General features: G+C 52.1%; 1 protein-coding gene across 5 annotated transcripts in view; it reads left to right on the top strand.

Moving 5' to 3' along the window:
• Window positions 1-24,321, top strand: part of BAIAP2 (BAR/IMD domain containing adaptor protein 2) — an 82,818-nt gene extending 58,497 nt beyond the window's left edge. For 2 of the 5 annotated variants that reach the window (XM_034789590.1, XM_034789595.1), the window contains 8 exons: window positions 3,364-3,516; window positions 7,171-7,398; window positions 8,188-8,389; window positions 9,647-9,848; window positions 10,709-10,777; window positions 11,947-12,112; window positions 15,243-15,277; window positions 22,933-24,321. In XM_034789590.1, the coding sequence (XP_034645481.1) occupies window positions 3,364-3,516; window positions 7,171-7,398; window positions 8,188-8,389; window positions 9,647-9,848; window positions 10,709-10,777; window positions 11,947-12,112; window positions 15,243-15,277; window positions 22,933-23,002 (1,125 nt within the window). In that variant the 3' untranslated portion in view covers window positions 23,003-24,321. Of the gene's footprint in view, window positions 1-3,363; window positions 3,517-7,170; window positions 7,399-8,187; window positions 8,390-9,646; window positions 9,849-10,708; window positions 10,778-11,946; window positions 12,113-15,242; window positions 15,278-16,339; window positions 18,216-18,621; window positions 18,666-22,932 lie in introns of those variants that run through there. The other 3 variants (XM_034789594.1, XM_034789593.1, XM_034789591.1) reach the window with 3 other exon arrangements.
• The last annotated feature ends 3,349 nt before the right edge of the window (window positions 24,322-27,670 follow it).

Here is a 27,670-nt window from a genome sequence, read left to right as displayed (position 1 = left end):
TTCCGTATGAGGAGAGAGTAATAAGACGGGGACTTCAGCTTGGAAAAGAGATGACTGAGGGAGGATCTGACAGAGGTCTATAAAATCATGACGGGTCTGGAGAAAGTAAATAAGGAAGTGTTATTTACTCCTCATAACATAAGAACTAGGAGTCACCAAATGAAATTAATAGGCAGCAGGTTTAAAACAAAAGGAAGTATTTTTTTCACACAGTGCACAGTTAACCTGTGGAACGCCTTGCCAGAGGATATTGTGAAGGCCAAGAGTATAACAGGGTTCAAAAAAGAACCAGCCCAGTTCATGGAGAATTGGTCCATCAATGGCTATTAGCCAGGATGGGCAGGGAGGGTGTCTAGCCTCTGTTCACCAGGAGCAGGGAATGGGCGACGGGATGGATCACTTGATTCCCTGTGCTGTTCATTCTCTCTGGGGCACCTGGCATTGGCCACTGTCAGAGGACAGGATACTGTGCTAGATGGACCTTTGGTCTGACCCAGTCTGGCCGTTCGTATGTCGCTCAAAGTTACAAGTATGCAGTGGTGTTATAGCCATGTCAGTCCCAGCATAGTGGAGAGACAAGGTGGGGATGATAATATCACTTCAGTTGGGGAGAGAGACCAGAACTTACCCAGAGCTCTTCTTCAGGTCTGGGTGTTCACTGGCCACTTCACCTTGAGTGGCCCCTTGCAATGTGTTAACTACTTATGCTAATTAATCTGTTCCCTCTTGGATTTAGCTGGGACACCCTGAGGGCTTGTGTACATTTAATGCTTCAGTGGCGCAGCTGCCCTGTTACCTATACTGATGGGATTGGTTCTCTGGTTGGCATAAGTATCCACCTCCCCGAGAGGTGGTAGCTAGATGGACGGGAGAATTGTCCCGTTGCCCTAGCACTGTCTACACCAGGGATTAGGTCGGTTTAATTGTGTTACTCTGGGGTGTGGATTTTCCTAGTGTAGACCAGGCCTGAGTACCTTTCCCAGACCCGAAGAAGAGCTCTGGGCAAAGCTCGAAAGCTTGTGTCTGTCTCTCTCTCACCAGCAGCAGTGGGCCCCAGAAAAGATATTACCTCCCCCACCTTCTCTCTCAAGCTACAAGTGCTCTTCAGAAGGGGAGAAGTGTTTCTCTTGGATGTGATTTGAAAGATACGAGGCTGGGGATGCGTAGATGGCGTGCAATGCTTTGTAAGGCTGATGCTCTATCGCTTGAAGTGTACAGAAGCATTCTGAAGGACAAAGGAATCCTGAAACGGGGCATTGGCACAAACGGTCTGAGAAGCGAATAGCAGGTTCATAAATGTGTTGGTAGCTGCTGAGGAGAAGGCACAGGGAATTGGTGAAGGAATTCAGAACCTCTCCAGTCTAGCTTGTCTGTTTTTTGAATTCAGCCCGAATTGACAGATGGTCACACTGCTTGGGGTCCTGTGGAAAGAGAATTTGTGGCCTGAGCCCAGCTGGTAACTGACTTTGAGGCGTCTGTCTCCGAATCCTCCATAACAATTGTTACTAAGAAGCACCCCCCTTGGGCTTGCTGGGGATGGAAGCCATCCGTGGGCATGGCTTGTGCAACTCTTCTCAGGTCCCAGAGGTCATCCTGCTTGTTTTGATCAGGAAGCTTCAGTTGCCCTTGCTGAGCCGACGGATGTTTTGGGCAGGTGGAGGTTGCTATTGTCTTGGTGGCTTCTTCCCCCAGCACAAAACTCACCCAGTTAGAGAGGAACTGGTGAAGGTGAAAAACCGAGCTATACGTGGTGCTGGGCCAGAGTGGGCCTGGCTGATTTTTGTGTCGCTTGCGTGCAGTTCACATGCAGAAGCTACGTACCTGAGGGCTAAGTAGCAAAAGCAAAATGGGATTATTGCAGAATAGTCTGATTTGCTGAAGGTTTGTGTGTGTGTTTGATGCGAATGCGAATAGAGGGGTGAGTACTGGCATCTGCCTTTCCATAGGGAATCCTGCGCAAGGCCTACTGACTCAGCTGCCCTACTGCTGATCTTCTGAGGTACGGGGCAGTAGAGTTCAGTGAGCTCTTGCCAGTAGTCTATCTAGTGACAGATCGGCTGGCCAGGCAGCGTGCGTTACGGGAGCCGTTCAGGGCAGATTATGGAGTCTGCGCCTGGACATGGCTGGAGAAAGAGGTGGCCAGAAATGATTTTGTGCTCATGGGTTTCATTTAGTTTTTCAATGCATTTTCTAGATCGGCCACAGAGAAAGGGGATGCCAGATTCCTGCCTCTGGGGCTGCGGCATGGGTGAGCACGAGGGATTTGGGGAGGGGGGGCAGGTGAGGCATAAGGGGAGGGGAACAGTTCTTGTCTTGCTCACCAGCCTCTCCCTGGTCTCTCTTCTGTAGCTTCTTGTGTTGATCAGTGTGTGTGTGTGTGTGTGTGTGTGTGTGTGTGTGTGTGTGTGTGAGATAACAATACTGCCCATGGTTTGCTTGGAAGGAGAGCGCTCTCGGATGCTGTTGCAAATGGAAGTGTCATGATTCCTATCAGCATAAAGCCAGCAGGGTTTAAGCAGCAGAGGCAGTGTGTACGGTCTGAGAGCATTAGCTCTACCCAGGTGTGGGTGTTTGAGAGGGCAGCTGCAAGGCAGTTCGGCTCTGCCGTCCTCCCAGCCACCCACACGACTTTCGAAGCCCACGTTCTGAGTCAGTAACTTTGTGTGGGGGAGTTCGGATGAGTAAAGGATGGTTGGGAGGGATGTGTGCGCACGCACACACGTGGATGTGCACACACACCCCCACCCCCGTGTGTGTGTGTGTGTGTGTGTGTGTGCATATAAATGTTCTGTGCTTGCAGGCAAATTTTAAATCCAAACAAAATTGTAAGAGTTGTGTGTGGAGTATTTCAATAATGTTCTCTCTAGTGGGAGAAGCGAAGAGACATACAGGTTAATGCTGCATTTATTTCTTGGAGCAAATATCCAGGCATGGCAATGCACAGGATTCGTACCCAAAAGAACTTCTGTCTTGTTTTGGGTTTGCAGGTGATATTTTTCAAACGTCCATTGAGGCACAGGTAATCACGCAGTGCTGGGTGTGCAGAGATTAACCACATGCCCCTTCCAATCAGGGGCGGCTCCAGGCACCAGCGTACCAAGCGCGTGCCTGGGGCGGCAAGCCGCGGGGGGTGGCCTGCCAGTCGCCGTGAGGGCGGGAGTCAGGCTGCCTTTGGCGGTATGCCTGTGGGAGGGCCTGCTGCTTCGGCAGCAATTCAGCGGCGAGTATGCCGAAGGCGCGGGACCGGCAGACCTCCTGCAGGCGCGCCACCAAAAGCTGCCTGACTGCCGTGCTTGGGGCAGCAAAATACATATAGAGCTGCCCCTGCTTCCAATAACCTGTTCGCTTGTCTTCTTTCCCTAGTACATCGATGCGATCAGCAACAAACAAGGTGAGCTAGAAAACCACGTCTCTGATGGCTATAAGACAGCGCTCACAGAGGAGAGGAGACGGTTCTGCTTCCTGGTAGAGAAGCAGTGTGCTGTGGCTAAGAACACCATCTCCTACCACGCCAAGGTGAGCAACCACCATGTTAATCAGCCTGTGAAGCCGCCTCTGGCTAGGAGACCCTCCAAAGAGGTCCAAGTGCTCCCATCAGTATGGGCAGTGATCACACGAGGGCTGTCAATCGTTTTGGTTGGGTGCTCTGTGATGGCTGCCCTTTGACTGGTGCTGGGTTGGAACCAGGGACCTTCAAACAGACTGGGTGAATCTCTACAGTTTATGCTAATGAGCCAGACTGTCCAGCTGAGCGCTATACCAGACCAGTCCCCTGTGGTTTGGGCAGACGGGACAGGAATGCACGCTGATCAGGGTACTGCACGTGTGCGTGTCTGTGGCTTACACAGCCCAGGAAAAAAGACACAATCTCATCTCTGTGAGATGGTGTGTTTTTAGTTTTCAGCCACTCCTTGCAGATTGTGCCCTGGGAGGCAGGTGTTTTGCCCAAAGATCTACAGGATGGCAGGGCAGATGCCATTTATCTGCAGGGCCCTGTGGGTGCTGCTTTTCTGGGCTACTGAAGGAGGCCTCCACTTCATAGCTCTCCTGGAGAGGCTGCCAAAGACCAGCTCTCACCCAGCCAGAGGAAGCAGATTGATTTGCTGTCTAGACGGTGACTGGCGAGGGCACGGCAGCAGCACACCACGGCCCAGCTTTCCTTTAAAGATGCCAGCCCCATCCCCGGTGCCTCTGCCTAGCGCAGCCCAGCTGAGGAACACACCTCTCCGGTACGCTCATGTAATCCTTGAGCTGTCATTAGTCACTGGGATGGAGTACACAGGCTTAAAGAGGGGGGGTCAAATCCCTGTTTGATCTGCTAATGAGTCACAAAACCAGACCAGAACCTGGCGCAGTCACCTTCCTCCTGAAGGGAGGTAAGAAAATTCCTGCTTCTCGTTTTCTGTTTGTTTCGGAGGAGCAGCAAGCGACCGGGAACGTGGTGAGCTGGCTCCCTTTGTGAGCCATTGTGATTGCTACCTTACAACTCATCGTTAACAAAGGAGAGGATTCAATAGGAAGGCGGCTGTTCCATGCACTGCCTACATCTCTTACGAACTGTTCTGCAGGGGGAGGACAGCCCAGAGCACTCGCCTGTCAGCTGGGATCTCGGAGCAGAGTTCTCTTGCCCCCTTGTGGTGCTCTGTTCGCTAACTCGGGTTGATACTGCGTGTCGGAGAGCATGCTGCTCCCTTAGCACAACAGCCGGCCGCCTGCATGCGCTCGCACGTCCACTTATTCCTGTTCTCCCCCCCCCCCCATCTCACTTATAATCTCCATCTGTCAAGAGTGAGCTGTGAATAAGGGAGTAACAGAAGAGTCCCAGTGAGTCATCGCTATCCTTGCACTAGAATATATGCTGAGTCAAAACCCGACGTATGTTACAATGGGATGGGGCGGCAGCAGGGTGTGTGTGTAACTCTTCTCTTCAGAGATGGAGGTTCCAGAGTTCTCTCCAAGAGTTGTAAGTGGCCTAGAACATCGCTGCAGCTTCACACGTTAAAAACCGCCCTTTTGCACCCCAGGCTTCATTGTGGTTTTACACCGTGGCTTCTCGCAGCAAAGAACGTGGACGATTTGTCAGAGGGAATTTTGCAGGTGGTTCATCCGCACTGCGGGTGGATGGGCGTGTAATGGGTCGGCCAATTTCCGAGGCTGGCGAAGTTAACAAACAGCCATTCCGACCAAAGGCGGTACTGCTTCTCCCCTGAGGTGCTATGGCCTGTCAGCCAGAAGCCTGCACATGAGGTGAAAGGGCTTTGACGTATGCAGTGGAAATGAGACAGGGCTTTTCCTAAAGCCAATGGAGATGGTTTAGGGACTGACTTCAATTTGCCCAAAGAGACTAGTAAAGCTAGAGGCAAACAGGTACAGTTTCACCCTGCAATAATGCTGCTTTATCAGTTAATGGAGAAGGAGTTAATTTGCCTTCTGGGAGTGGCAGCTTGTCTGCTTTGGCTTCAAAATCAGCTACAGCTCACTTGTAGTGGTGGCATATTGTTCTGTGGGGTGTGTCCATGTTCCAGAAGCCATTAGGTGGGTGTGTAGTTGAGCTGCGTGGAAGGTGGCACCTGCTCCTTCTGTGTTTGGATGTGGGAGCAATTCCTGTAGCATTATCTAGCTTCCCAAGGGGACAAAACCCAAACTACCGATTCCCCTGCTTTGACAGAAGCTACAGGTCTTAATTTAGGCAAGAAAACCCAGAAACCGAGTTCAGCCCCAGACCTTTGGGCTGGAGCATTGCTGTGGCCTCTGAACATGGCGGGGGGGGGGGGAGGGGAGACCCCTATAGCATCTGGCCCCAATGCCTAATCGCAGCCAGCTGAGGGAGGCTGAAGACTGACCCTCAGCTTAAAAATCCTTGAGATCGGAAACTGCAGAGGTCGGGCAGCCCTGTCAGACTAAATGAGGAGTCCTCTGCCTGTGCTGCCGTCTGGTTCCCAGAGAGTTCATTGCATTTCTCCCCTCGCTGCGTGCAACAGATGGCGAACGCTAAGGCTGCATCTGCATCTGTTCTTCTAATATGCCACGGCTGTGGTCAGTGCTGTTCTGTCGGATGCTTCTGACTATCCCCGGGTTTCCACCTCTGCCGTTATTAGCTTTTTATTGGCGAGGCGTGCAAGTCTTCTGGCATGGACATGATGTGTTGCAGGGACTCTCTGCTCTGCCTGCAGTCTGTCTCAGAATAACAATCCTTCATTAGCCAGCCCCGGGAATACAGCTGCCTGCTGACCGCCAGCCCCCGCTGCTTAGCAATTTCCAGATTTAGCAGAGGGGTATTTCTGAGGATTGAATGGTACAATACTGCCTCCAGCCACCCCCTTCCACAACATGCCCCAAACCTGTCTGCTCTGGCTGGCCTTGGGGGATGGCACAGCCTTGTCAGCATCACAAAGCAGCAGGTTTGTACAGCCAAATATCAGAACAGCAACTCTGGACTTTCCGCTCGCTCACCCAGCGCGAGAAGCGGGGTCCCCCTTGCTTTGTGCTCCAAAAGAATAGCAATGGATGCCAAGCAATGAATGATGCACTAACACAATATGTGCTACCAAGTCACACACCACACCTGTTCTCCCCCAGCAAGGCTGGCTAGGAGCTGTCGCTGGATAGCGAACTGGTGTGGCTTCCAGGGCGCTCTTCTCGCCTGAGCCTTTGCTTGGAATAGATTTCTTGGTGTACAGGAGAGTTCAGATAAACTGAATAGCCCAGCTCTCCCTCCCTCCCTTTCTGCTCTGGCTCGTCCATTCTTCGAGCTGCCACACACGCAGAATGTTTCCAAGTAAGCTAGGGAAATGAAATACTCTTCAATTTTTCATGAGACCATACTGGCTCGTCTGCCAGTCTACACCCAATATTTGTGAGGTGACGTGCTTTGTCCTGTTTGTTACACACCCGGGTAGATAAATCTCTCTCACTGCTCTAATTAGAGGAGTAGAGAGGAAATCTGGGCCAGTGGCACTCTGTGTTCCAAGCCGGCTCCGGCGGCAGCATAGTCGTGGTCTGTTTTCTGTGCCTCCTGGAATCCAGTCTGAAGAACGGATATTTGGGGGGCCTGGTTTGAGATGGGAGCTTTGCCGTGATCATTCTCTGCCCCTCCTCCTGAGAGGTGAGTGGATTTGTCTGGGGTCTCTTGTGTTCTCACTCTTCTCCCCCCCTCCCCCTTGATTCTAGGGGAAAGAGATCTTGACACAGAAGCTCCCGATTTGGCAGCAATCTTGCTCGGACCCCAACAAGATCCCAGACCGGGCTATCCAACTGATGCAGCAGATGGCCGCCAGCAGCAATGGCACAATCATCCCCAGCTCCCTGTCTACGTCCAAATCAAACCTAATCATCTCAGATCCTATCCCCGGGGCCAAACCGCTCCCTGTCCCACCAGAGTTGGCGCCCTTCGTGGGGGTAAGTATGCAAGGCATCAGTGGTGCTGCCCTTGCTGAGTAACGTTATGGGTGTAGTGAGCCTAGCATGGTCTCGCTAGCCTCCACCAGTCAGGCAAGTCCCCTGCCAATAAGCTTTAGACCGCATTCAGCGGTGGGGCTTTTGGGGAATCCCCTAGTGCACACTTGTGAAGGAGGCTGGCGTGGGCCAGTGTGAAATGGACCATCCTGCTTTGTCATGTCTTTGAGGTTTGTGAGACATTCGGTGCCTCCCTGTGAAGACAGCCAGGATTTGCAAAGCCCCAGGGGGAGACGGGGACACAGTTTTTGAGCCCTGGCTTTGCAGGAAGAGTTGGGGAGGGAACCTGAGAGGCTGCATGATCCAGTGAAAACTGCTTAGCAGTGTAAATGAAAGGATGTCCCACTTGATGTAGTCAGTCTGTGGGACTTGCTGTCGGAGAGAACTGAACTGAAATCCTCTGGGTGGGCTTAGAACTGGGCGGTCTGAATGCTAGCATGTCTCACTTCCCCTCCTGTCAAGAGGGGTATTTGTATCTCCGCCTGCTTGGCGCACACGGATCACGGCAGGGATCTGGTCCCTCACGCCACCCTAGATGGCTTTACCCCTCCTCCTGAAGCATTAAGAGCAGGCCATCACTGGAGGCAGGATACCAAACACAATAGACCGGGGCCTGATTGTGTATGGTAAACCATATTCTCCTAAAGTGTGTGGGTCCTTTACGGAAATGTGACCTCTACGTGACTTGACGTCCCTGATGCTGAAATCTCCCATTGCCCTTTCTCCCTTCAGCGCATGTCGGCACAAGAGACCATTCCCGTGATGAATGGCGTCTCAGGCCCTGAGGTCGAGGACTACAGCCGTTGGTCCGAGATGAAGCCAGCCCAGCCAAAATCCCTATCTCCTCCCCAGCATCAGAAGCAACTGAGTGACTCGTACTCCAACACACTTCCTGTGCGCAAGAGTGTCGCACCGAAAAACAGTTACGCAACCAGTAAGGATTTAGCCTCAGTCAGATCACAGAGCAGCGACGTAGCCGCTTCTCCCAGGGGATTATGGGTCAGCTGCTGACCAGAGCTAGGAGTAGCAGCAGTTAAGGGTCTTTGCACCTTAATGCAGTGGGAGGAGGCAAGGTGGGCTCAGGTGGCACAAAAGCCTAAGTGGGGGCAATGGCTTCCTCAGTTAGTGACTGTGAAGTGTCACATGGTGACTGTAACTGCCTGGTTGACTTTCTTAGTAACTATGCAGTAATTCATGGCCTCTCCCAACAACCATGTGAGGTAGTGTCTCTGTTTTCACATATCTTTGGGCACAGGATTAGAAAATAAAGGGGGCAGATTTGGGCTGCGGTTTCCCTTGGAAGGAAAAACTTTGAGCCCTATGACGGGATTCCTGATAAGCAAATCGGAAGGAATCTGGGAGTGGAAGGAGGGATTGTAAACTCCAAGGCTGCAGCCATCTCTTTAGGGTGTTTGTACAACATTGAGCACAGTGGGGCCCTCACCTTGATTGGGCCACTAGGCACCACATCATGATGATTGTCTCTCTGTGTGATGGGATAGGGTCACTGGATTAGGCCAAAGATAGTGGGACCTTCCCTGCTGAGTCTTTATTCCTTTTATGGCTGCGGTCATATGCAGGTGTGTATCTCAATGCATAGAGACAATGCCTCTCACCTGCTTTAGTTCACTTATCTGCCTCCCCATGGGCATGTTTCCAGGAGGGTCACGCACCTCTCTCCTCTGGGTTTTTCCCTTCGCTAATGTTAACATCTCAGAGCAAAGCGTCTGGAATTATGAATGGAACCTGGGCGTAAACCATTACAAATAGGTCTATTTGCATACTATTCCAAGTCCTACCTTAGCACAGAAATGCATCTGTTGCATCGAAGGTGTGAAATGAGGAGCATCGAATGGGGGGTAGCCATTAAGTTAATATTCTGTCAGTTTGCCTAAATGCTCTCCACTGGGGAGAGTAAGAGGAACTGCACCAATCAGACTGGGTCCACTGAGGACATTCACTTAAGGTCTTTATAACCGACTGCTCAAAAAAAAAAAAAATAGTCCAGAATTAGGGGGGTGGGGGAGGAGGGTCTGAGCTGTACTGTCTAAAAGGGGGTTAGTTTTCCTTAACTGCAATGCTGGCTGAGCCTTGGGTAGATGAATGACTCTAAATACCACAGTAGAAAACTGCCAAGGATGTGGTCAGCCACATGGTCTGAGATGTTGGGGCTTTCTTTGCGTCTCACCAGCTGAAAACAAGACCTTGCCACGCTCCAGTTCCATGGCTGCCGGGCTTGAGAGGAACGGCAGGACGAGAGTACAGGCCATTTTCTCTCATGCTGCTGGTGATAACACCACCCTCCTGAGCTTCAAGGAAGGAGACCTCATCACGCTCCTGGTGCCGGAGGCCCGAGATGGATGGCACTACGGGGAGAGTGAGAAAACAAAAATGTGAGTATCTGAACTACAGCTGCCTCAGCACCTAGCTCTTAACATTGGAGTAGCTGGCGCGCCAGACTTGCTTAGCTGCCAGCCAGTATTTCCTGGCATCCCATCATGCCGCTTGGTTACTATGGGGAGTCGAAAATTGTGAGCAAGATGAAATACCAGCTTTGCTGGCTGCTGATTGGTAAAGCACCGACCTGAGGCGCAAGGCCAGGCTTTTGAGTGCTGGGACTGCTGGGCTTCTTAACTCTTTATCCCAATTTCACTTCAGTGGAACACATGGGGGGGCTGAGCGTGGGGCCCTGGCTAATGGCAGAATCGTGGCGTGCTTGTGCAGCACTATCCGTAACGCCAGCAACCTTAAATAACCTCCTTACCAAGCTGCAGAGCCTCCCAATAAAGCAAACGCTCCAGATGGTCTTGGCAGGGATCTGACCTGGCGGGGACTGCTGCTGGGGCCAGCAGCCGGCTCCTAATGGCCCGGGAAGGAGAAGCAATTTTAGTCCAGCATACAAAACCTGGAATCTTACATTTTAAAAAAACCCAATCCTGTTGTCTGCAAAAGTCCACCCCCATTTTTTCTGCAAGTAGGTGTGAGTGTGTGTTGGGAGACTCTGAGAGGGGGTGTCAGAGGCAGGGAATGGGCCTTTTTGAATAGTATCCCTAAGATCTAGAGTTTTTACCACACTTGACTTATTGGTTTGCAGTGTGTGTAGCACCCCCTAGACAGCCGTGATCCCAATGATGGTCCCTTCTGTCACAGCATAGTGCGGCATGTAGCCGGAGCGTAATGTTCATAGACTCCTCCCTCCACACATCTCTGCGTGAGCGGCTAGGTTTGACTGTCTTGTGGCTCTGCATTACAGGAGAGGCTGGTTCCCTTTCTCTTACACGCGGGTTCTTGACAGCGATGGAAGCGACAGGTTGCATATGAGGTAAAAACACCCCCTTTAAAAAACGTGCTGCGTGGTGGTGCGTGGCAGCCGGTGACGTTCCCTTGGGTCTGGGGAAAAGCTCCCAGCACTGACCGGCATGTGTCCGGGGCCCGAGGCAGCAATGGACTGTGCTTTTCTCAGCTCTATCGAGCCAGTCTTGCCAACTTTGTTATAGAAACGTCGTGAGATTTTTCAGATGTCATGTCTGTAGTGGAGTAAACCAGAGAAATATGCAGGGAAGTGAGACTCCTCACCAGGCATGTGTTGCATCAGACATGGTCATATGTGATGCCAAAACAACTAAAGAAAAGGCTCTGGATGTCCTAGGACAGGGGTCTCAAACTCAATTTACCTTAGGGCCAGCGCCAGTCCTAAAATCCTCCCAGCAGCCCAATGTCACTCATGCCACCCAGAACCTGCCCCCCTCCCCCCAAAAAAAACCTCTGCCCCCCACCTGCCTATGGCTCTGGGATGGAGTTTGGGTCGGGGAGTAGGTATTGGGTAAGGGATTGGGGTGCAGGCTCTAGGAGGAGTTTGGGGGCTGGGGTGCCCCCCATAGCACTGCTTTACCGCGTTGTATCCAAATTCATGTTATATCAGGTCCTGTTACTATCAGGGTAGAAGTGTACCTTTAAATGGATTAGAGTGTGGGAGGCTGTGATTTTTCCCTGTCCATTACTGCTAAATGGGAGGGGGTCCAGGCTAGATGGAAGGGGAGCCCTGATACAGGGAAGGCTGAGAACCACTGGATTAGTCTTATCTGCTGGAGAAGTGACTGTAGAGGAGAAACCAGCTCTCCCAGAAGAGCTTGGTGTACGCTCCACAACTTGCCCCTCACCAACAGAAATGGGTCTAATAAGAGATTATCTCCCCTACCCTCTCTGTCTCTCATGTCCTGGGACCAACACGGCTCCAGCAGCCCTGCATGTCTGCAGAGGACTCAGTCACAATTGTGAATGATAAATAATTGCCACTGGTTAGTGAGCGTCTAGGATAAAATGTGCCCCGTGATTTCGCTGTGCTCCCTGCTTGAGGCCCCTGTGACACCTGGGCTGCGGAGCGAAATACATTGCTAGCACCAGCGCCACTGGGCAGGATCCCCAGGGGACCCTAGCAATGGCAGGAAAGCATGTGTGGGTGGCGGTTGGTTGATTATTTTCCTGTTGTAGCTTGCAACAAGGGAAAAGCAGCAGCACAGGCAACCTGCTGGATAAGGATGACATCGCCATCCCGCCGCCAGACTACGGCGTGTCCTCATCACGGGTCTTCCCACCACAACCTGTCAGCACTTTCAAACAGAGACCATACAGCGTGGCAGTGCCTGCCTTCTCCCAGGTGAGGTGCCGGGAGCCCGGGGGGAATTGGTAACCTGTGGATGCAGAGAGTGAGTGCACGTTAATCACTGTCATTGCTGGCAGCTTGCCTCCAGCGGGAGAGCAGGCGTTCTGGAGTATTGGGGGCCGGCGGGGGAGTTAAACCGAACAGCCCTTGAATGCCGTGAGAAATGGCTTTAACAGCAGCAGTGTGACTTGGAGGGGTAGGGGGCGAAGCTGTTGGGTTAGCGCCTGTTGCTGCTGTCTATCAGTCATGTGTATTTTCCCTTGGGGATGCGGGAGTTGTGCATGATGGTTTCCGTTCACAATAGACACCCCTGGGTGAAATGTTCAAAAATGCCCAAGTCCCATTTTCATAAATGACTTGGGAGCCTAAATCCTATTGACTTTTGATGAGCCTTTAGCTCCCAGGGGCAGATTTTTAAAGGTATTTAGGTGCTGAACTTCCATTGAAATAATGGGAGTTAGGCACCTAAATACCTTTAAAAATCTGCCCCCCAAATGGGTCTTAGGCTCCTAACTCATTTAGGCCCTCTTGGAATTCTTACCTCAGTGCTGTTTTTTCTAGTCTTAACTAAACAAGGGGAGTGGCTGCATTTGGGGAAAACGCTTGGGGGAGGGTTTAAAAAACTACCCCAACAAACCCCCCGAAAGCACCAACACAACCTCTCTCCTACCCTCCTCTTGGGCAGCTTCAGGCTGTTGAATCCCCATTTAATGTAGCAGATCAGACAATGATTTCCAGACTCCGTCCTGTAGCCACTGTGGGTTGCGGTATTAACCCGGGGCAGGGTTCCTGCGTGCCTTTAGCTCTGCTCTAGGTACGGGCATCTGCCCCAACCTCTTGGCTCACTCTCTTTGGCTGTTCAGATGTGCCATCAAAGGATGGGCATGTGGAATGCCGGTCAGCTGGGAAGAGCTTGTGGGAATGCACCCCCCAGGAGACAGCCAGTGCCCGTATTCTCCCCATACTGAACTGAGTGGCCTTCCCTGGTTTCTGTGATGTGCAGCAGTGAGTGGGAGGAGGGTTTTACGTACTGGAGTCTCTACGGCCCTGGCGTTGGTGGGAGCCCTGGCTGCAGTGGAAGTAGATGTGGGAGGGTGTTAATTTTATTTTCAATGTTTTACTTTGATGTTGGCCTATTGCAAGTGAACGAGGGTTACTCTCCAACAGGCCTGTGTTCATTATTTATAGGACTACCTTATGCCCTATGGTTGTGCAATTAAAGAATACTCCCGTGGCCTGTGCCAACTGCCATCTGCTCACTACAGGCCTTACGCTAGGTCAACTGTAAGTCCAAACCAAAGCGATGTTTCCATTGGGGTTTACCAGCCTTTGCTGTTTTTGCCAGATGATTCTTCGTAGCTTACCCAAGACTCCATGATCTTTCTCCTTCCAGTCCCTCTGAGGGGAACTAAAAAATCCCCCCCCTTCAAAAATTATAGTGGGAGAGGAAAGCCAAAGTGATGGAGAAGATGAGCCAATTGGCGGACTTGGAGAAGATGGGTGAGACACACAGAATGGCACAAAATGGCAGCATAAACTCCCAATCGACAACACTTGCTGCTTCCATGAGAGCCTCCCACCAGAAATGTTACTCACGGGTCGTATCCATAGATTTTTGAGGTGGAGAAAGCCCCTGGCGCCCCAGCTCCACCCGAGACCAGCAGTTATCAGAGCCCCTTGCTAATGTATGAGCTTTAAAGGACTCCTGAGATGAATAAGTTGATCCTTTGTCACTGCTGGACAGAGCAGCATGAGACAACATAGGCTTGTGAGGTGGGAAGCTGTGGGCGAGGAGTTGAGGTTGGTATTCGTAGACAAGAGGTAATTAGGTAGAATGGCTGCCTCAGGCCAGGGACGTGAGGCAGGATTTTTACTTGAAAAGACCAAGCTCTCCGTTCAGAACCGCCCTCCCCCCGGCTTCCTGGGCCATGTCCGCGTTACCGTGGGTCCCGGGCGCTCACGTGCCCAGCAGGCCCCATAAACAGACTAAAAAATAATCATTCTGTTACTCGGCTGGATGCGAACGTTGATGTTAAATAGATCTCAGGCTGGCTCCAGCATGGGGCCATGCGTTGCTGGCTGCCACAGCCAGACTGCAAGTCCCAGGATGGGTCGAGCTCTCCAAGTCAGCAATCTGCCCCTTCTTGAGACAGTGCACAGAGGACCGGCATGTTAGCTTCTGGCCACTCCACAAGGAGCTTGCGAAAAGCTATGCCCAAGCTGGGAAACGGAGCTCCACTTCTGTGCCTGCAGCTGAAGCAGTGTGTGTGTGTGGGGGGGAAATAGTCTCACATCTTGCTAGTTGGCGCCAGATGAGCTGAACGAGGAACTGGCTCTCTGCAGGGGTGTTTGGCGAGGACAGATATTTGTATCAAAAATAATCTATTCCTGGACTGCCAGAACCTGCTTCTCGGATCCCAGGGACCTGGGTAGCGGGTGCAGGACTCATTGGTCTTGACTCATAACCCAGTATTGCTCGCCAAGAAGAGAGCTACTGTGGTCTCCTCTGCTGGCCCCCCTTCTCCCTCCGCACAGATCCTGGCATGGGGATGGAACATCTAGGGTGCCCTGCACTAGAGTGCCACGTCCATCTGTTCCACAGAAGGCTGTAGGCTGCCCCTTTCTGTCCTCCCCCTCCAGCCACCCACAGCATAATGCTATTCAGTACCAGTCCAAGCAGCCGACAGCCCAGAGCGCTGCAATTTCTGGTGGGATTCGGTTACAAGAAACACACTTTTCACAGACCATTTCACCAGCGTGCGCCTAACTTCTTACTTTGTCCCTTTCAAAGTGCGTGTGACGCTCCTTGATAGTTATGGGATTGCTGTAGCAAGGCGGAGCCGGACGGCAGGAGCTAGATTCCTTCTGCCTTTCCTGTAACCGACCTTGTGTAAAGTCACACGCTCTGCAGAGATGAGTGTCACTTTACTCGATGCTGCATTAAACCCCATTTCCATCACCTTCATCACTCTCCACTTTCTAATACCCACATGCTTCGGCTCTGAGCCTGAAAGCCCCTGGGGCCCAGTGTATTTGCTTCTGTTCTTGTGTCCTTCCAGTGCCCTCTAATGGCAAAGCCTGTCTCTCTGCCGTCTCACGGTTGGTTTCTCTTTTTCTCCTGTAGGGCCTTGAGGACTATGGGACAAGAGCTGGAAGCAGGTAAGCCTCTCTATTTCCCATCGTGTTCAGTAAAGTGAATCATAATGTTCAGAGCGCTGGGTACAGTAAACAACGCTGCAGTATCCCTTGGCAGGACGCATTCTGGGAGGCGGCCATACACTGGCACGCAAGCAGGTGATGCTAGATGTGGCAGTTTAGACATAAACATGGGTTTAGATAATTTAGGCATTGATAAATCTGAATTTGTTATCTGAGTGTGGGGCAACCATGAGTCTCCTAGGAGAAGAGTCCAAATGTATCTAGCTTGTGTCGGCCTGTTCCAAGCACAGCTGTGGCCTCTCCCAGGGTCACTACTTGGCTCAGAGACTCTGCAGCAGATGAATAGTTCTCACTTCTCAAAAGCAGGCTAATCCGAAGGGAACATCAGCACCGCCAACGTCTCGCATTCCACCGGTTCAAACTGGGGCAGCCTTTCTGGACATTCCTAGAGTATCTTCTCTTGGTACTTCCCCTCTAGACACTCACTCCGCTCTCTCCTGCCCCGATGGGGACTCAGCCCAAAGTATAACAGAATGGGAAGGTCTGTCTCCAAAATGCAGGCCCTCCTGCCTGCGTTCGGAACGCTCTTGTTGAGTAGAGGGAAAGCAGCCTCTCGCCCGGGGATAGGGGTTTGCTAGTTTGAGCCCTGCGTTGGGAGGAGGAACTGAAATATTTCAAAATAAAGAGAGAAGAAACCTCCCACTTTTTGCCATGTTGTGAGTGAAATGGCCACTAGTTGTGATGAGCAGGATCTGAACCCGAACGCCAGGGCTGCATGTGGTTCCTCTCCCTCACTGGGGGACAGCCAGAGAAGTCGCACGTGGAGCAACTGCAGGAGTTGCTCAGAGCGCTCTCCTGAGATGGTTCGCTTTAAGTAAAAGTGTAATGCGCTCTGCATTCTCAGCCAGCTGTTCTAGGGAAGTGGCAGGGTAAAGCCAGGGCACAGAGGACTGACCTGAGCTCCAGAAAAGGGATACTGCATTGCAATAAGTGTGTTGTCCATCTGATGCTCTTTGCGGTGAAGTGCAGTCTGGCAGTCTTCCTGTGCTTTCTATTCCACAGTGGCAATGGCACTTTGGTATCAACTGTGTGAGGACACCTGACTAGAAATGGCAACTGCTGCTTTGAAGAGCTTTCTGCTTCTTTCCCTCTTTTCTTTTCTCCTTTTATACTTCTTCTTAGTTTGGATTTTTAACTCTTGTGATCATCCAAGGAAACCATGGTGCTGCTACCTTCCCCTCCCTGGTGTTTACAATGCCCTTGTTTTGTGAAGCCTTTCAGAGCAGGAACTGCCAAACAGCGTGTGCTCATTTCTGGAGCAGCCTGGATGCAGTTTAGTTACTGGGCAGATCCAGTTTTTGTACTTTGTGAATGTTCAAAAATGCACTATCCCTTTTCTGAGGCTTAACATGAGCCACGCCGTCCTAACAAAATGGAAGAAACCATTTCCAACACTGAACAAATATGCATGGCCTATGGTATACGTACTGTTACTTTAACTATCCTTTCCACTTCATTCCGATGCCAATTTCCTGTTTCTAAGGGAAGGCAGGTGTAGACACGAGAGAGGTTTGGTCATTTCCCTCTCTGGGTGGCATCCACTTTAATTCAACCAAACTTGACACGGTTGCTTTAAGAAAAGTGGATAGTGCAGAGGTTTAGGCCTCGGAGAGAAATAGTTGGTTCTTGGTGGGGGTTGGACAGTTATTCTGCTCCATCTAATTAAACCACCAGGGCCGACTCAAGCAGCATTGTTGGAAGGTTCATTCTTTCTTTTGTTGTATATTTTGTAGCAAGGTATTGTTACCTCACGTTCGTGCTCTGGGGGATAAATCATGGGATTATGCAGCTTGCCAGAGCAATCCAAAGACTCTTTTACATTTTGAAATTGGACTTTAAAAAAACAACTGTGTTTTGGTTTGGTTTTTTTCTTGGGAGGGTGGCTGGAGGGGAGAAGAATTCCAGTGTTTAATTTCCTAAATCCTGTCAATCTTCTTTGTGTGTCTTGATAACTTTAGAGACAAACACAGTAGGATTGGAATTAATGGCTACTGGTATTGCTTCTTCAATCACTGAGTGCGGAGAAGTCAGTAAGTGGCCTACTCCCAGAGTACAGACTTAACCCTTTCAGTTCCGGTGAAAGTCTTCATTGCAAAGCTGTACACACTTCCTCTTTCTGATGTGATTTTTAAAACCTCTTTACATGCCTGTTTACTAGGACATTGCTGGCAATATACACACACACATCACACACAGAGAAGGTTTTTTTGTTTGTTTTATATATAGACTATGGGCATATGTAATAAGAACCTCCTGCGTTGATGTCATAATTTTGCTAAAGATTTTTAATCCAGGATATTCCGTGCTAAATGAATGAATGTAGAAAATTAGCAAAACTTGTATGAAGATTGTAAAGTGCTGAAAACCTTTTTTAAAAGCTGAAGAGAAATGTGCCCTGTACTGAGTTATTGTTTGAATAAAAGTTTTATTTATTGCATTGAGTTGGGCCTTGGTGGTTTTTTCAGCTTTCATGCCTATATCACTGACCAATCACCAGACTGCCTCTGCCATAGATATATTTTTTTTTCCATTCCCCATGATCTCGGAGGGCCAGAAAATGACCTTTTTCCTCGCCCAGTTTCTCTGGTCAGTTCGCAGGTCTGGCAATTTACATTAAAGTCCGTTTCTGAATGGAAGCAGTTGCAATAGTGTTTAAATACATAGTCCCCACGCTCAGCCAGTGTCTTGATTTGTCTTGAAAGGCTCGCTGTTGCAGGCGAATGACTTGCTGATCTCCAGTACAGGATAAACCTAGAATTAGTTGCTTTGCAATATGGCTTGTGGGTAATACCACAAAACCAAATGCAGCTCTTTCCAAACTGCATTTGGGTGTCACTCAGGAGGTTTGAATGCTGTTAACTGAAAGTAAATGGGTCTTTTTTTTTTTTTCCCCCTCTGCAAACTTGTATGAAGGGGAAAGTGAGTTCTGAGAGGAGTCAGGTGCATCTGCAGGGTATGTTTCCCATGACTGGCATATAGAGGATCTAACTGGGTTTGTCCTTCATTGCAATCTTCACAAGGGGGTTGTGATGAGGAAGAGTTTGTGTCTTAAGTGCTGTATAAGTGATAAGTATTAATAACAAATACAACTTTTCCTTTTTTGCATCCTGTGTCTGAAGAAGCATGTAACCCAGCTGGTGACCTCTCCTGGGAGTGGAGCGATCCCAGGGGAGCAGCCGGCTCCTAGCCTAGCTTCTCTAACCAGATACCCTTTTTATTTCTCACTAAGGCTGCTGAGTGCGTATTAAACACGTCCTACAAACTGCCTTTTGTTTCCATTACAGCCCCGATGTTGAAGTGGCCAGGTTTTGATGTCCCTGACTAGTTAGTAAGTTCAGTTTTATGTGCCAAACCCCTCACTATTGCAGTGCTCTGTACTGACTGGTCAGAACCTGGCGGCTCAGCACCATGCTAATGAACGGGGGAGGGAGGGAGCAAAATGGGTCCTTGATCTGCTCACTGTGACCATCAATCCGAGCGAAGGCTGGATGGGCACTGTCTTGTCTTTCACGAACGTCCATCGCCAGGCAATGCCAGTCAGTTCAGAGCACAGCTCCTAACTGGGCTCAATCACTCGCTTGCACCTAAACCCATTGGTGGAAGCCTCTCTGCCTTCCTGGGGCTCCTGAAATGGATTCCTCTTCCTACACTGTCGTTCCATGTAAGCCTCAATGTGCCCGTCTCTCTAGCCACACCTGTATCTGCACGGCTCCATGCATAGTGCCTGCCCCGTCTCCACCCCTCCCTCCCACACTGCTGGGGCAGAGCGTGCGCAGCCTTCTGGTTTCACGCTTCCATGGCTGGGCAATGAGCATCTTTGGCCTATTCCTGCTTTTTAGAATTCTCCCCTTTAAATAACGACCCATCTTGGTTTTAGGTCTTCACTGAGTCCCAGCGTCTGCTGCCGTCACTGGGTCCCGGTGATGTTCACCGCATCAGACGCGCCTCCGGTGACTGGCACTTCATTGCCATTTTGCACAGTCTTTTCCCAGCCTTCTGGCACGTAGGGATACAAAACCTACATTATCACTATTTAAGTAACAGGTGGTTATGGTAGAGTTAATGTCCATTGCCCTCCACTCTGCAGAGCCGCAGGTCAACATCGGCTTTGGTACAGTGACCATTCGTTTAGTAGCCTCCATCTAGTCTCCCATGGCAGATTGGTGGCCTTTGTTCAGCAGTAGCCAAGGGCTTTAGTAGCAGGAGGCTGAGGGGAGGGGAGGTTTCCTTGCATAGGACTTCCAGAAGCTCCAGCCTCCCCCCCCCCCCCCGATACCTTTTTGCACTTTTCCCCTAAGCCTGAAGTTGTTTTTTGACTCTGAGATTTGGGGGGGTGCTGCAGGCTCTGATCCACCTCTCTGCTTTGCCAGAACAAAGATGGTTAAATAATCCCTGGTGAGTCATTGAGTCACCTTTTCATTCCTTTCACGCGACATCAATTCTCGAGGCATCCTAGGAAAAAAGCAACCTGAGAATCTGCATAAATTAGGTGGGGAAACTAATCACTTTGGCTTGAAAACAGGGCGTTAATCTTCTTGCTGGAAACCAAGCCACGATTTAAAGAAGAGCTGGTGCTGCACCAGGGAGCTGGGCCTTGGGAGGGGCGATTACCCTTCCCCTAGCACTGCTGGAAGGCTGAGCCACGATTCCTGGGTTGGTGCTGGGGGCTGAAGTTCTGGATTTTAAACAGAGGCTTCATACTCGTAGGTTTGTTGGCCAGCAAAGCCTTTACCCAGCTCTTGGGCCCAGGGAGCAATGGGGCAGCCACTCGTCTTTTGCTTGGTGAGTGTGGGGATAACCTAGAGAACCACAGTGAGAAAAGGAGGGCCAGATGCCTGCTCCTAATGCCCCTGCCCCTCCCCCACAGTATTTTTCATCCTTAAACTATAGTCCCTGATTTCCTCAACTCCCCCCCCCCCCACACACACACACACACACACCCCCATCCCATGCACGCACACTCTCTCCAGCCCATCTGACCCCTACGGAGACCATTTGGGGATGCTTCTTCCTAGCTAATGTTGTGCTAGACCTAGTGTTTCAAGGCATGGGGCTGCAGAAGCTGCTGAGGGCATGGGGGGAGCAGCAGAGTGAAACCCTGAAGGTGGGAGGTGAGGAGCAGAGAAGCAGCACCACAAAAAGGCTCCAGCTCTTGCTTTGCAGCCAGGCTGGGAGTGTTGATGGGACCCTCCAAGGCTCCTTGTCTGCAGCCAGGGCTGCTGGGTATGGAAGTGGGGCCCTCCGTGACGAGAGGGGTTGCAGTTCAGAGGGAGCAACTCAACATTCAGGTATCCTAAAAGTAGCTCCTTAAAGATCCCTCCCCCAGGAACATCTCTTGTGGCTCCCTGCTGAGCGGTCTCTATGCCCCCCTGAGACGCACTGCTCCTGGGTGCCTCACCATGTCACCCTTCCAGCAGCGCTATGAGATTGCTAAAGAGCAAATGCTGCCTTCAAGTAATTGTTGAGCCTAAAACTGTTGAACTGTGCCAAGTTTTAACCTCACTTGTGCTTTTCCTTCCACGTTTGCCTCACCCAGCCTGACTGTCAAACAAGAATAGGATCTCTGGTCAAGACCCTCAGCAGCGTATACGGGTACATCTATACCATGGGCGGGGGGGGGGGACTGCATAGCAGCGTATCTTAGCATCCAGGGGTACAGCTGCAGGCTTACCCTATGGCCCTAAAACTAGCTGAGTAGATGTTCCAGGTCAGGCTTTGAGGCCCGTGGGGAAGCGAGGGGGACTGGTCAATGGGTAGGGTGGAAGGGATGGCGAGAGCTGGTGGAAGGGATAAGAGCCATGGTCTGGAAGGAGCAGCAGGACAGAGCTGGTTAGAGGAGGGGTGGGGATGCAGCTGCATGCAAACAGCCCCTTGGAGCTGCCCTGGCATTTACGTCACTGGAGGTCAGCGTCTCCTGGGCAGGAGGTGCGGCTGTTCTTCCCGCTCCTCGGGTGGTGATCAGCTCGGTGCCTTCCTGACGGTTCCTACCCAGCCATGACTTGTCTCCTCAGCTCTTGTCCTCTAAACCTGGCGGGAGAATGTGTTTGCTGCTGTGTCTGTCTGCAGAGCTGTTATCTGTGGTGTGGTGTGTGGTGTAGGAAGAACCCCCGGCTGATCTACAAATACTGACCGGCTCTGGGGCAGTAACCAACAAATGCCCTGGTCTGGGGCCCAGAGGCCGCCTCTTTTTCCTTGAGGGGATTTTTGTGCTGCTGTGTTCAGAGCCAATCTGTATTTTGCTTTATTAATCTCCTGTGCTCTGGCCAGGCTGAGGAGCCATCCGGGGGAAAGTGGCCCAAGCTCAGGGCCGTCTGTCTTCTGCTGGCCCCCTCCCCGGTGCTCTGGCTGCCTCCTCTCCTCCACCCGCTTCTCTGCATGGACTCCTCGGCCCGTGCAGGCTGTGCCCCGCGCTGATGCAGTTAGGGGAGTGAGCTGAAAGTCCCAGGTGGGGCGTCTCCAGAGCTCCAGCAAGGGGAGCATGAGCACCCGGCTTGGTTATCAAGCAGTTGCAAGGCCAATGCAAGTGCCGGGGGTTAATAAATCATATCCTATGAACATGCATTGGCCAGCCAGGTGTGCGTGTAAGATGTAACGCACAGCATGTCTGGCTTTGAAGCGTTAAGTAAGCTGCCTTTCTTTCATGGGGCTGAAGGACTGGAACTGGAATGTTTTTGTTTAAATGTTTGGTCCGATCAAATTCAAGTGTCTCCTTTCGTGCCCCCTCCCCTTGCAAATTTCAGCCCAGCTGCTGTGAAACTCCCTCAGAGCCCATGCCAAGATAAATCAGTGAGCTTCCTCCAGCTGGCTTGTTGTCTGGGTGGAAACCTCCGTCCGTCCTTCCTCCTGCAAGGAGGCTTAGTTGAGCTGTGACCGCCCTGGGAGAGTCCATCCTGGGCGTAGTGGTAACTCCTCCATCTCCTCTCTGCCATCTCAGCTACCTGCGATCAGGGAGCCTGTCATTGTAATCCCTCAGCTTCTCCATGTAAGGAACATCGGTCTGATCCTAATGCAGATCTATGGAAGTAGCTGGTGGTTGGTGTTTGAAACCACTTCTCCTTCAGATTCCAGGGAACTGAGGGAAGCCCCATCCTTTGGGATTTTAAAAATAGCCTGGACAAGTAGAAGTAGCATCATAGGAACTAATCCTGCACTCCCCAGATAACCTCATACCTTTTGTGTCTCTAAATTCGAAGAGGCGCTTCCCTTTCCCCAGTACAAACCCCCAATGCTAGAAATCGCTGCGACAATCCAGTGCTGTAGAGTTAGCACTAAGGGGGTTTTCTCATTAGAGGAAGTGGAGTCAGTCCATTCACCCCCATCTTAAAGAAGTGCCACGCAGTCGGTGAGGCAGAAAGACCCTGCCACGCCTTTTCAAAGTAGGGTATGTTCCGCTCGCACGCTGCATAGGGTTAGGTCTCAAATACACTAAAAGTAAAGCCGGCCTGGCCCCCGCTGCAGCGTTTGCTGCTCTCCAAGCGAACGCGGCCTAGGGAAAGCTGTGTGTGTCTCGCTGTCCTGTTGTCCATTGTACTAGCTGTGCTACTCAGGGGATACACGCCTCCCCCACTGACCTGTGCCTTTCTTTCTCTCTGCAGGAATCCTTTTGCCAACATCCAGCTGAAACCAACAGTGACCAACGACAGGTCAGCTCCCTTCATCAGCTGATCCCTGGGATTGCTGGAGCCAGCAACCACCTCCCGCCTGCACTGCTGTATCTGACCCACTGTAGCCGCCTTGTCTGCAAGTCTGTCTTCCCAGACCATTATGTTTAGGCTGCGTTTGTTTAAACCTGCTACTGCTGCTTGGAAGCCAAGGGCTAAAGCCGGTGTTTTGATGGTCTCTCCTCTAAAGCCCGTGTGTCCAGCGCAGTGATGGAGGGTGAGGGGTTAAACTCTGTTACCGTTCGTTCACTCTGATCAGGGCAGGTGTGGCAGTACAACCGCAGTCACGGCCCTGGGTTCCCAGCCTGTACCTTCCAGCCCCGTTCAGCTCTCCCAGGGCAGACAGATCAGCAGTAGCTGGGGGACCATGCTGACCCCATAGCATGCTGCTGTTTTAAGAGTGGGAAAGCAGCAGCACTCGGTATACCCCCCGCCGCTCGCTCCTGTCTCCTACACTGAGCAAGATCCAGGCCAGGGAGGTGGAACCCTCACCCTAGCCCTCGAAAAGGATGGCAGCAGGGCAACTGGGACCGAGGCTCCCAGTCTGGGCTCACAGACGCATGCTAGTGCACTACCCAGAGTGGTGTGGATGGGGTGGGCCAGGCCTACCCCGCTTGTGCTAGCAGGAGCCCCATTTGCCCCCCTCTGTGGAGCTGGGCTGACTTGCAGAACCCCCTCTGCTGCTGTTTAGAGCTGCCGAGGGCAGCGAGTGGCCAAGCCTTGGCCCCTTACCTTCTTCGGGCCTGCAGCAATTCTTGGCCAGTGGAACAGCAGAGCTGTACAAAGTGCCTCTGTCCTCCCCTGAACTGCTGCTCGGGGCTCAGGGCTGGCTAGCACGGCTCGTGCCGACAACTAGCGTAAGGGCCAGCTGTTCCCAGGCAGGCCTGCTGCACGTCAGTTAAACAGTTGCTAATGTTTTTACAGCCCACCCCCCTGGGGCAGCGTCTATATTTTATTTAGCTCAGTGAGGTATTATTCAAGCTAGAACAATAGGCTCTTAGATGCAACACCCCCGGTGCGGAGGCAACTGGTAATACTCACCCTCTTACCTGTAATCGTGTGTAGTGAAACCACAGGGAAGAGGAAACAGGTGTAGGAGGGTGCACCATGCCCCACTAACACTGTCCAAAAACCTGTCTCTTGCCAGAGACCTGCAAGACCCAAGCTGCAGCTGTAGGCAGCTTTCTGTGCTGAAGGGGGGAGGGTCTGTGACTTGAAAGGGTCTGCGCTGGAAACGTTCCACGTCCCTGAGCCCCCTCCCATGCTAGTAGCCACTTCCCCGTGTGTCACTAGTGTCTGCCTCGCAGGCCCCTGCGAGATGAAGCTTGAGTGACTGGCTGAGAACTTGGGATGGGAACCAGGCCCTGGAAGCTCTGGTCAGCAGCCGCCCCCACCCCAGGCTGCTGGCGCGAGTGCTCGGTGTATGAGCCGGTGTCAGGCTCTTTAGTGAGAAACCTCCCCCTTGTTTGTTACAAAGATCTCTGGTACCCCTTCTCTGCCCTCCTCTCCCCGTGAGGCCATGTCAACTCCACCCCACCTGCCCCAGAGCTTGCACCAAGGCGGCTGCAGGCCTTGTGTCCTTACTCAAGCATGAGGGAAGAGAGAGGGGAAAACAAGCGCCACACCCTCTGTGAGCGGGCCCTGCAGCTGGGCTGGGTCCTTCCCTGCCTTGCTCCAGCATGGGCCAGATCAGAACTCAGACGGTGCCCGGGGAAGCGGTGGCCGTCTTCATGGTTTGTCTGTTTGCACTTTTTTTTTTTAAGGCTAGATCGCAGAGCACTAGAGCTGCCTGGGTTACTGCACTCTAGGGTTAGCTCCTCATAAGCTTACGCCGAGTAGCAAACGGAACCACATGCAGAGTCCAGTGTTTGTATTTTTATATAAAGGAAAGTAGATTTGACCCCCTCTAATCAGTGGCTGCTTGCTGCAGCCACTCTGCGCTGTCATAGCACCCCCAGCCCGGGCAGGGGCAGTTCCTGAGCCACGCAGTGGGCACCACGCGGCAGGTACCTCATGGGCTGCCTTGTGAAGCTGGAGGGCCCTGCCCCCTGGGGTTAAATCTGTCCAACGGTGTTGTCTCAAACTCTAATCTGCTCTTCCTGCGCACTGCAACTTCCCCTGCTTTTGAGCAGTCAGTGAGGGCTCGGGCGGGCTCCTCTCGCTGAGGTGACGCAAGTCCATAACTCCCTGGTGCCCGAGGGCTGCCGTTAAACCGGCCTAACCCCTCCTGGAGGTGGCGCTAGGGAGCATCCTCAGCGAAGCGCTACAGCTGCCCCCCTGCGGCAGTTCGAGTGTAGACAAGCCCTGAGTCTGTGCTGCTCTGAACTAGGTCCCCGTGCAGTGCCAAGCGCTAACGAACCACCCTGGAGACTACAAGGGTCAGCACAAGTGAATGGCCCCTGTTTTCTGCTGTACTAGTTCTCTCTGGGCCGGGTCCCTGAGCTCAGCCCTTGCTTACGTGGGCATTTTCCTGCTCCGTGAGTGAAGTTCTGCCGGGCTGCAGCCCTGCTGATGCAGTAATTGGTTCATGTGGAGGCAGGGCCAGCTAAAGGCATAAGAAATATTAGCCCAGGTTTAGGGCTGTATCTGCTGGAGTCCTAGGATGAGCCCAGCGGCTGACTGCAAAGAACTTTTCTTGTCTGTGAGCGCTGAAAATGTAAACGAGTGGTGCTGCTGCTTGCCTGAGTGTGCAGCCAGCCTGAAACAATAGCTGCCCACGATGTGAACTGCCCACTCAACTCTGACACCCCCTGGGGACAGCCAAAGAGGCCCCAGCTGTGGTGTGCCTGAGGCCCCGTATTGCCTTAAATCCTCCCTGTGTGGACCAAAGACAGAACCGCTGCGCAAATGGGCCCTGAGTGAACTCAAACCTGGCCTCCCACAAATCATGGGACCAAAGAGAGGCCAAGGAGCTTGGCGAGGCTGCAGGGCTCCCCTAGGACCAGCTCCAGCCTAAGGTCTCTGGGCGTGGGTCTCGTGTCCTGGAGCTTTCCATACGGTGCCCACCATCACGCTGTGCCTTCCTGTGGTGTGAGCGAGAGGGTTTGTGCACAACAGCTGGCACTACATCACTGGCCCACAGCTTGGGGAAGGAGGGAGCCTAGCAGAACAGTGATGTCGTTACCATAGCTACTGCCTTGGGTGGGAGGCTAGGGAGAGAGCAGGCCTGGCCCCTGCTCCCCTCCCACTGGTGCACTGGATCCCCTGCACATGGGTGAACCCACATGCCAGGGAGGCCTGAGGGCTGCTCCGCATGGTTGTACATCACTGCACTGCCTGGCCTACTCCCAGCACTGTTCAAACCCTCCCAGAAAGGCTGCCTGGCCTAGAGGAGCCTGCTTAGCCGGAGCGCTTTCAACGTGGGCAGCCAAGCTTCGCTTCCCACCCAGCACGGCCCGGTAAGGTGCTGTGTCGCTGCTTCCCTGCGCTTTCTAGTCAGGCTGGCGGATGCACCATGTACCCTGAAATGACTCTTTTTGGAATAGTAATTTATGAGCAATAAAACTCACAAATCCTTGGCCTGGGTGCATGAGTTTTCTTTTCCCCCTGAAATGGGTGCGTCTCTTGCAGCTGGGAAGGAGCAGGGCTTTACGGGGCTGTGGTTCCCCTCCTGCGGGCGCAGGGGTTCAGGGTCAGGGCACATTAGCAGCAGGTGGAGGATGGAGCAAGCTCCCTTCTCCTCCAAGCTCTACTCACAATGCAAGGAGGATTTGTTTGGTTCTAGTGTTAATGAGCTACAGCAAAACTGCTTCCTTACCAACATGCTTTGAAAATGTTACTTACCTAACTCCAGAGCTGGGTCTCTCCCATAGCCCCTCCAGCTCCCAGTGGGGAGGCAAGGCCAGTTGCAGACAGTTTGGGTTAGAAAATATAATCCCAGTTCCCTCAACCAGATTAATAAACACTACTCTGCACACCTGGCTCTGCTCCCAGACAGCTGCCCGGCCCCCAGCCCGCCCAGGGGAATGATGGGTGGAGCAGTCTGGTGCCGCTATTTTAAAAACTTTATTATTGGCCCAATGATATTTGACACACATGCTGGGAGCTGTATGGAAATCAGCACTGATAAAAAATACAGCAATTATGACCCGTATTGATAAAATAGACAATGGAATCGCCTTTCGATTTAAAAAAAATAGCCAAGATGCAGCTCTGGCTTCGTCCTGCCCCAGAGAGGCAGGTGCTTTTGACTCTATAGACCAAACCCTGGGGCTCTGCTCATTGCTTTCCCCATCGCCACAAGGAAGGAAGGGGAGATGAAACGGGATTAACGGTTCCTGCCTAGCGCGGGCTGCTCCCAGCACAGTTATTAGCTAACCTCCCACTGCCTGCCCTGGGAACACGCTTTGGCCTTAGGCATCGTTCAGAGGCACCTTTCAGGCCTATATATCCAGCGGCATGTTGTTCTGCAGAGCAGGGCCTTGGCAGGCAGCAGCTAACAGCCGCCGCAGTGCAAAACTTACCTCATGCTGGAAGAAACCCAGGGCCTGACTCCCTCCCTGGCTGGGGAAGAGAGCATGGGAGGCTGGTTACTCTGGGAGCTCCCCTGCGGCTGGTCTTTGCTGCCCCGTCCTATGCCACGGGGCTCCTGCACCCCAAAACAGCTGCTTCAACACTGCCCCCAGCGCTTTGCCTCACACAGGCCCCCAGCTGTGAGCTGTGTTGTAGGTCT

The sequence above is a fragment of the Trachemys scripta genome, chromosome 14 (genome assembly GCF_013100865.1).
Source record: "Trachemys scripta elegans isolate TJP31775 chromosome 14, CAS_Tse_1.0, whole genome shotgun sequence".
Classification (NCBI taxonomy): Eukaryota; Metazoa; Chordata; order Testudines; family Emydidae; genus Trachemys; species Trachemys scripta.
Note: the sequence above shows the minus strand (reverse complement) of the source record. Positions and strands in the feature narration are given on the sequence as shown.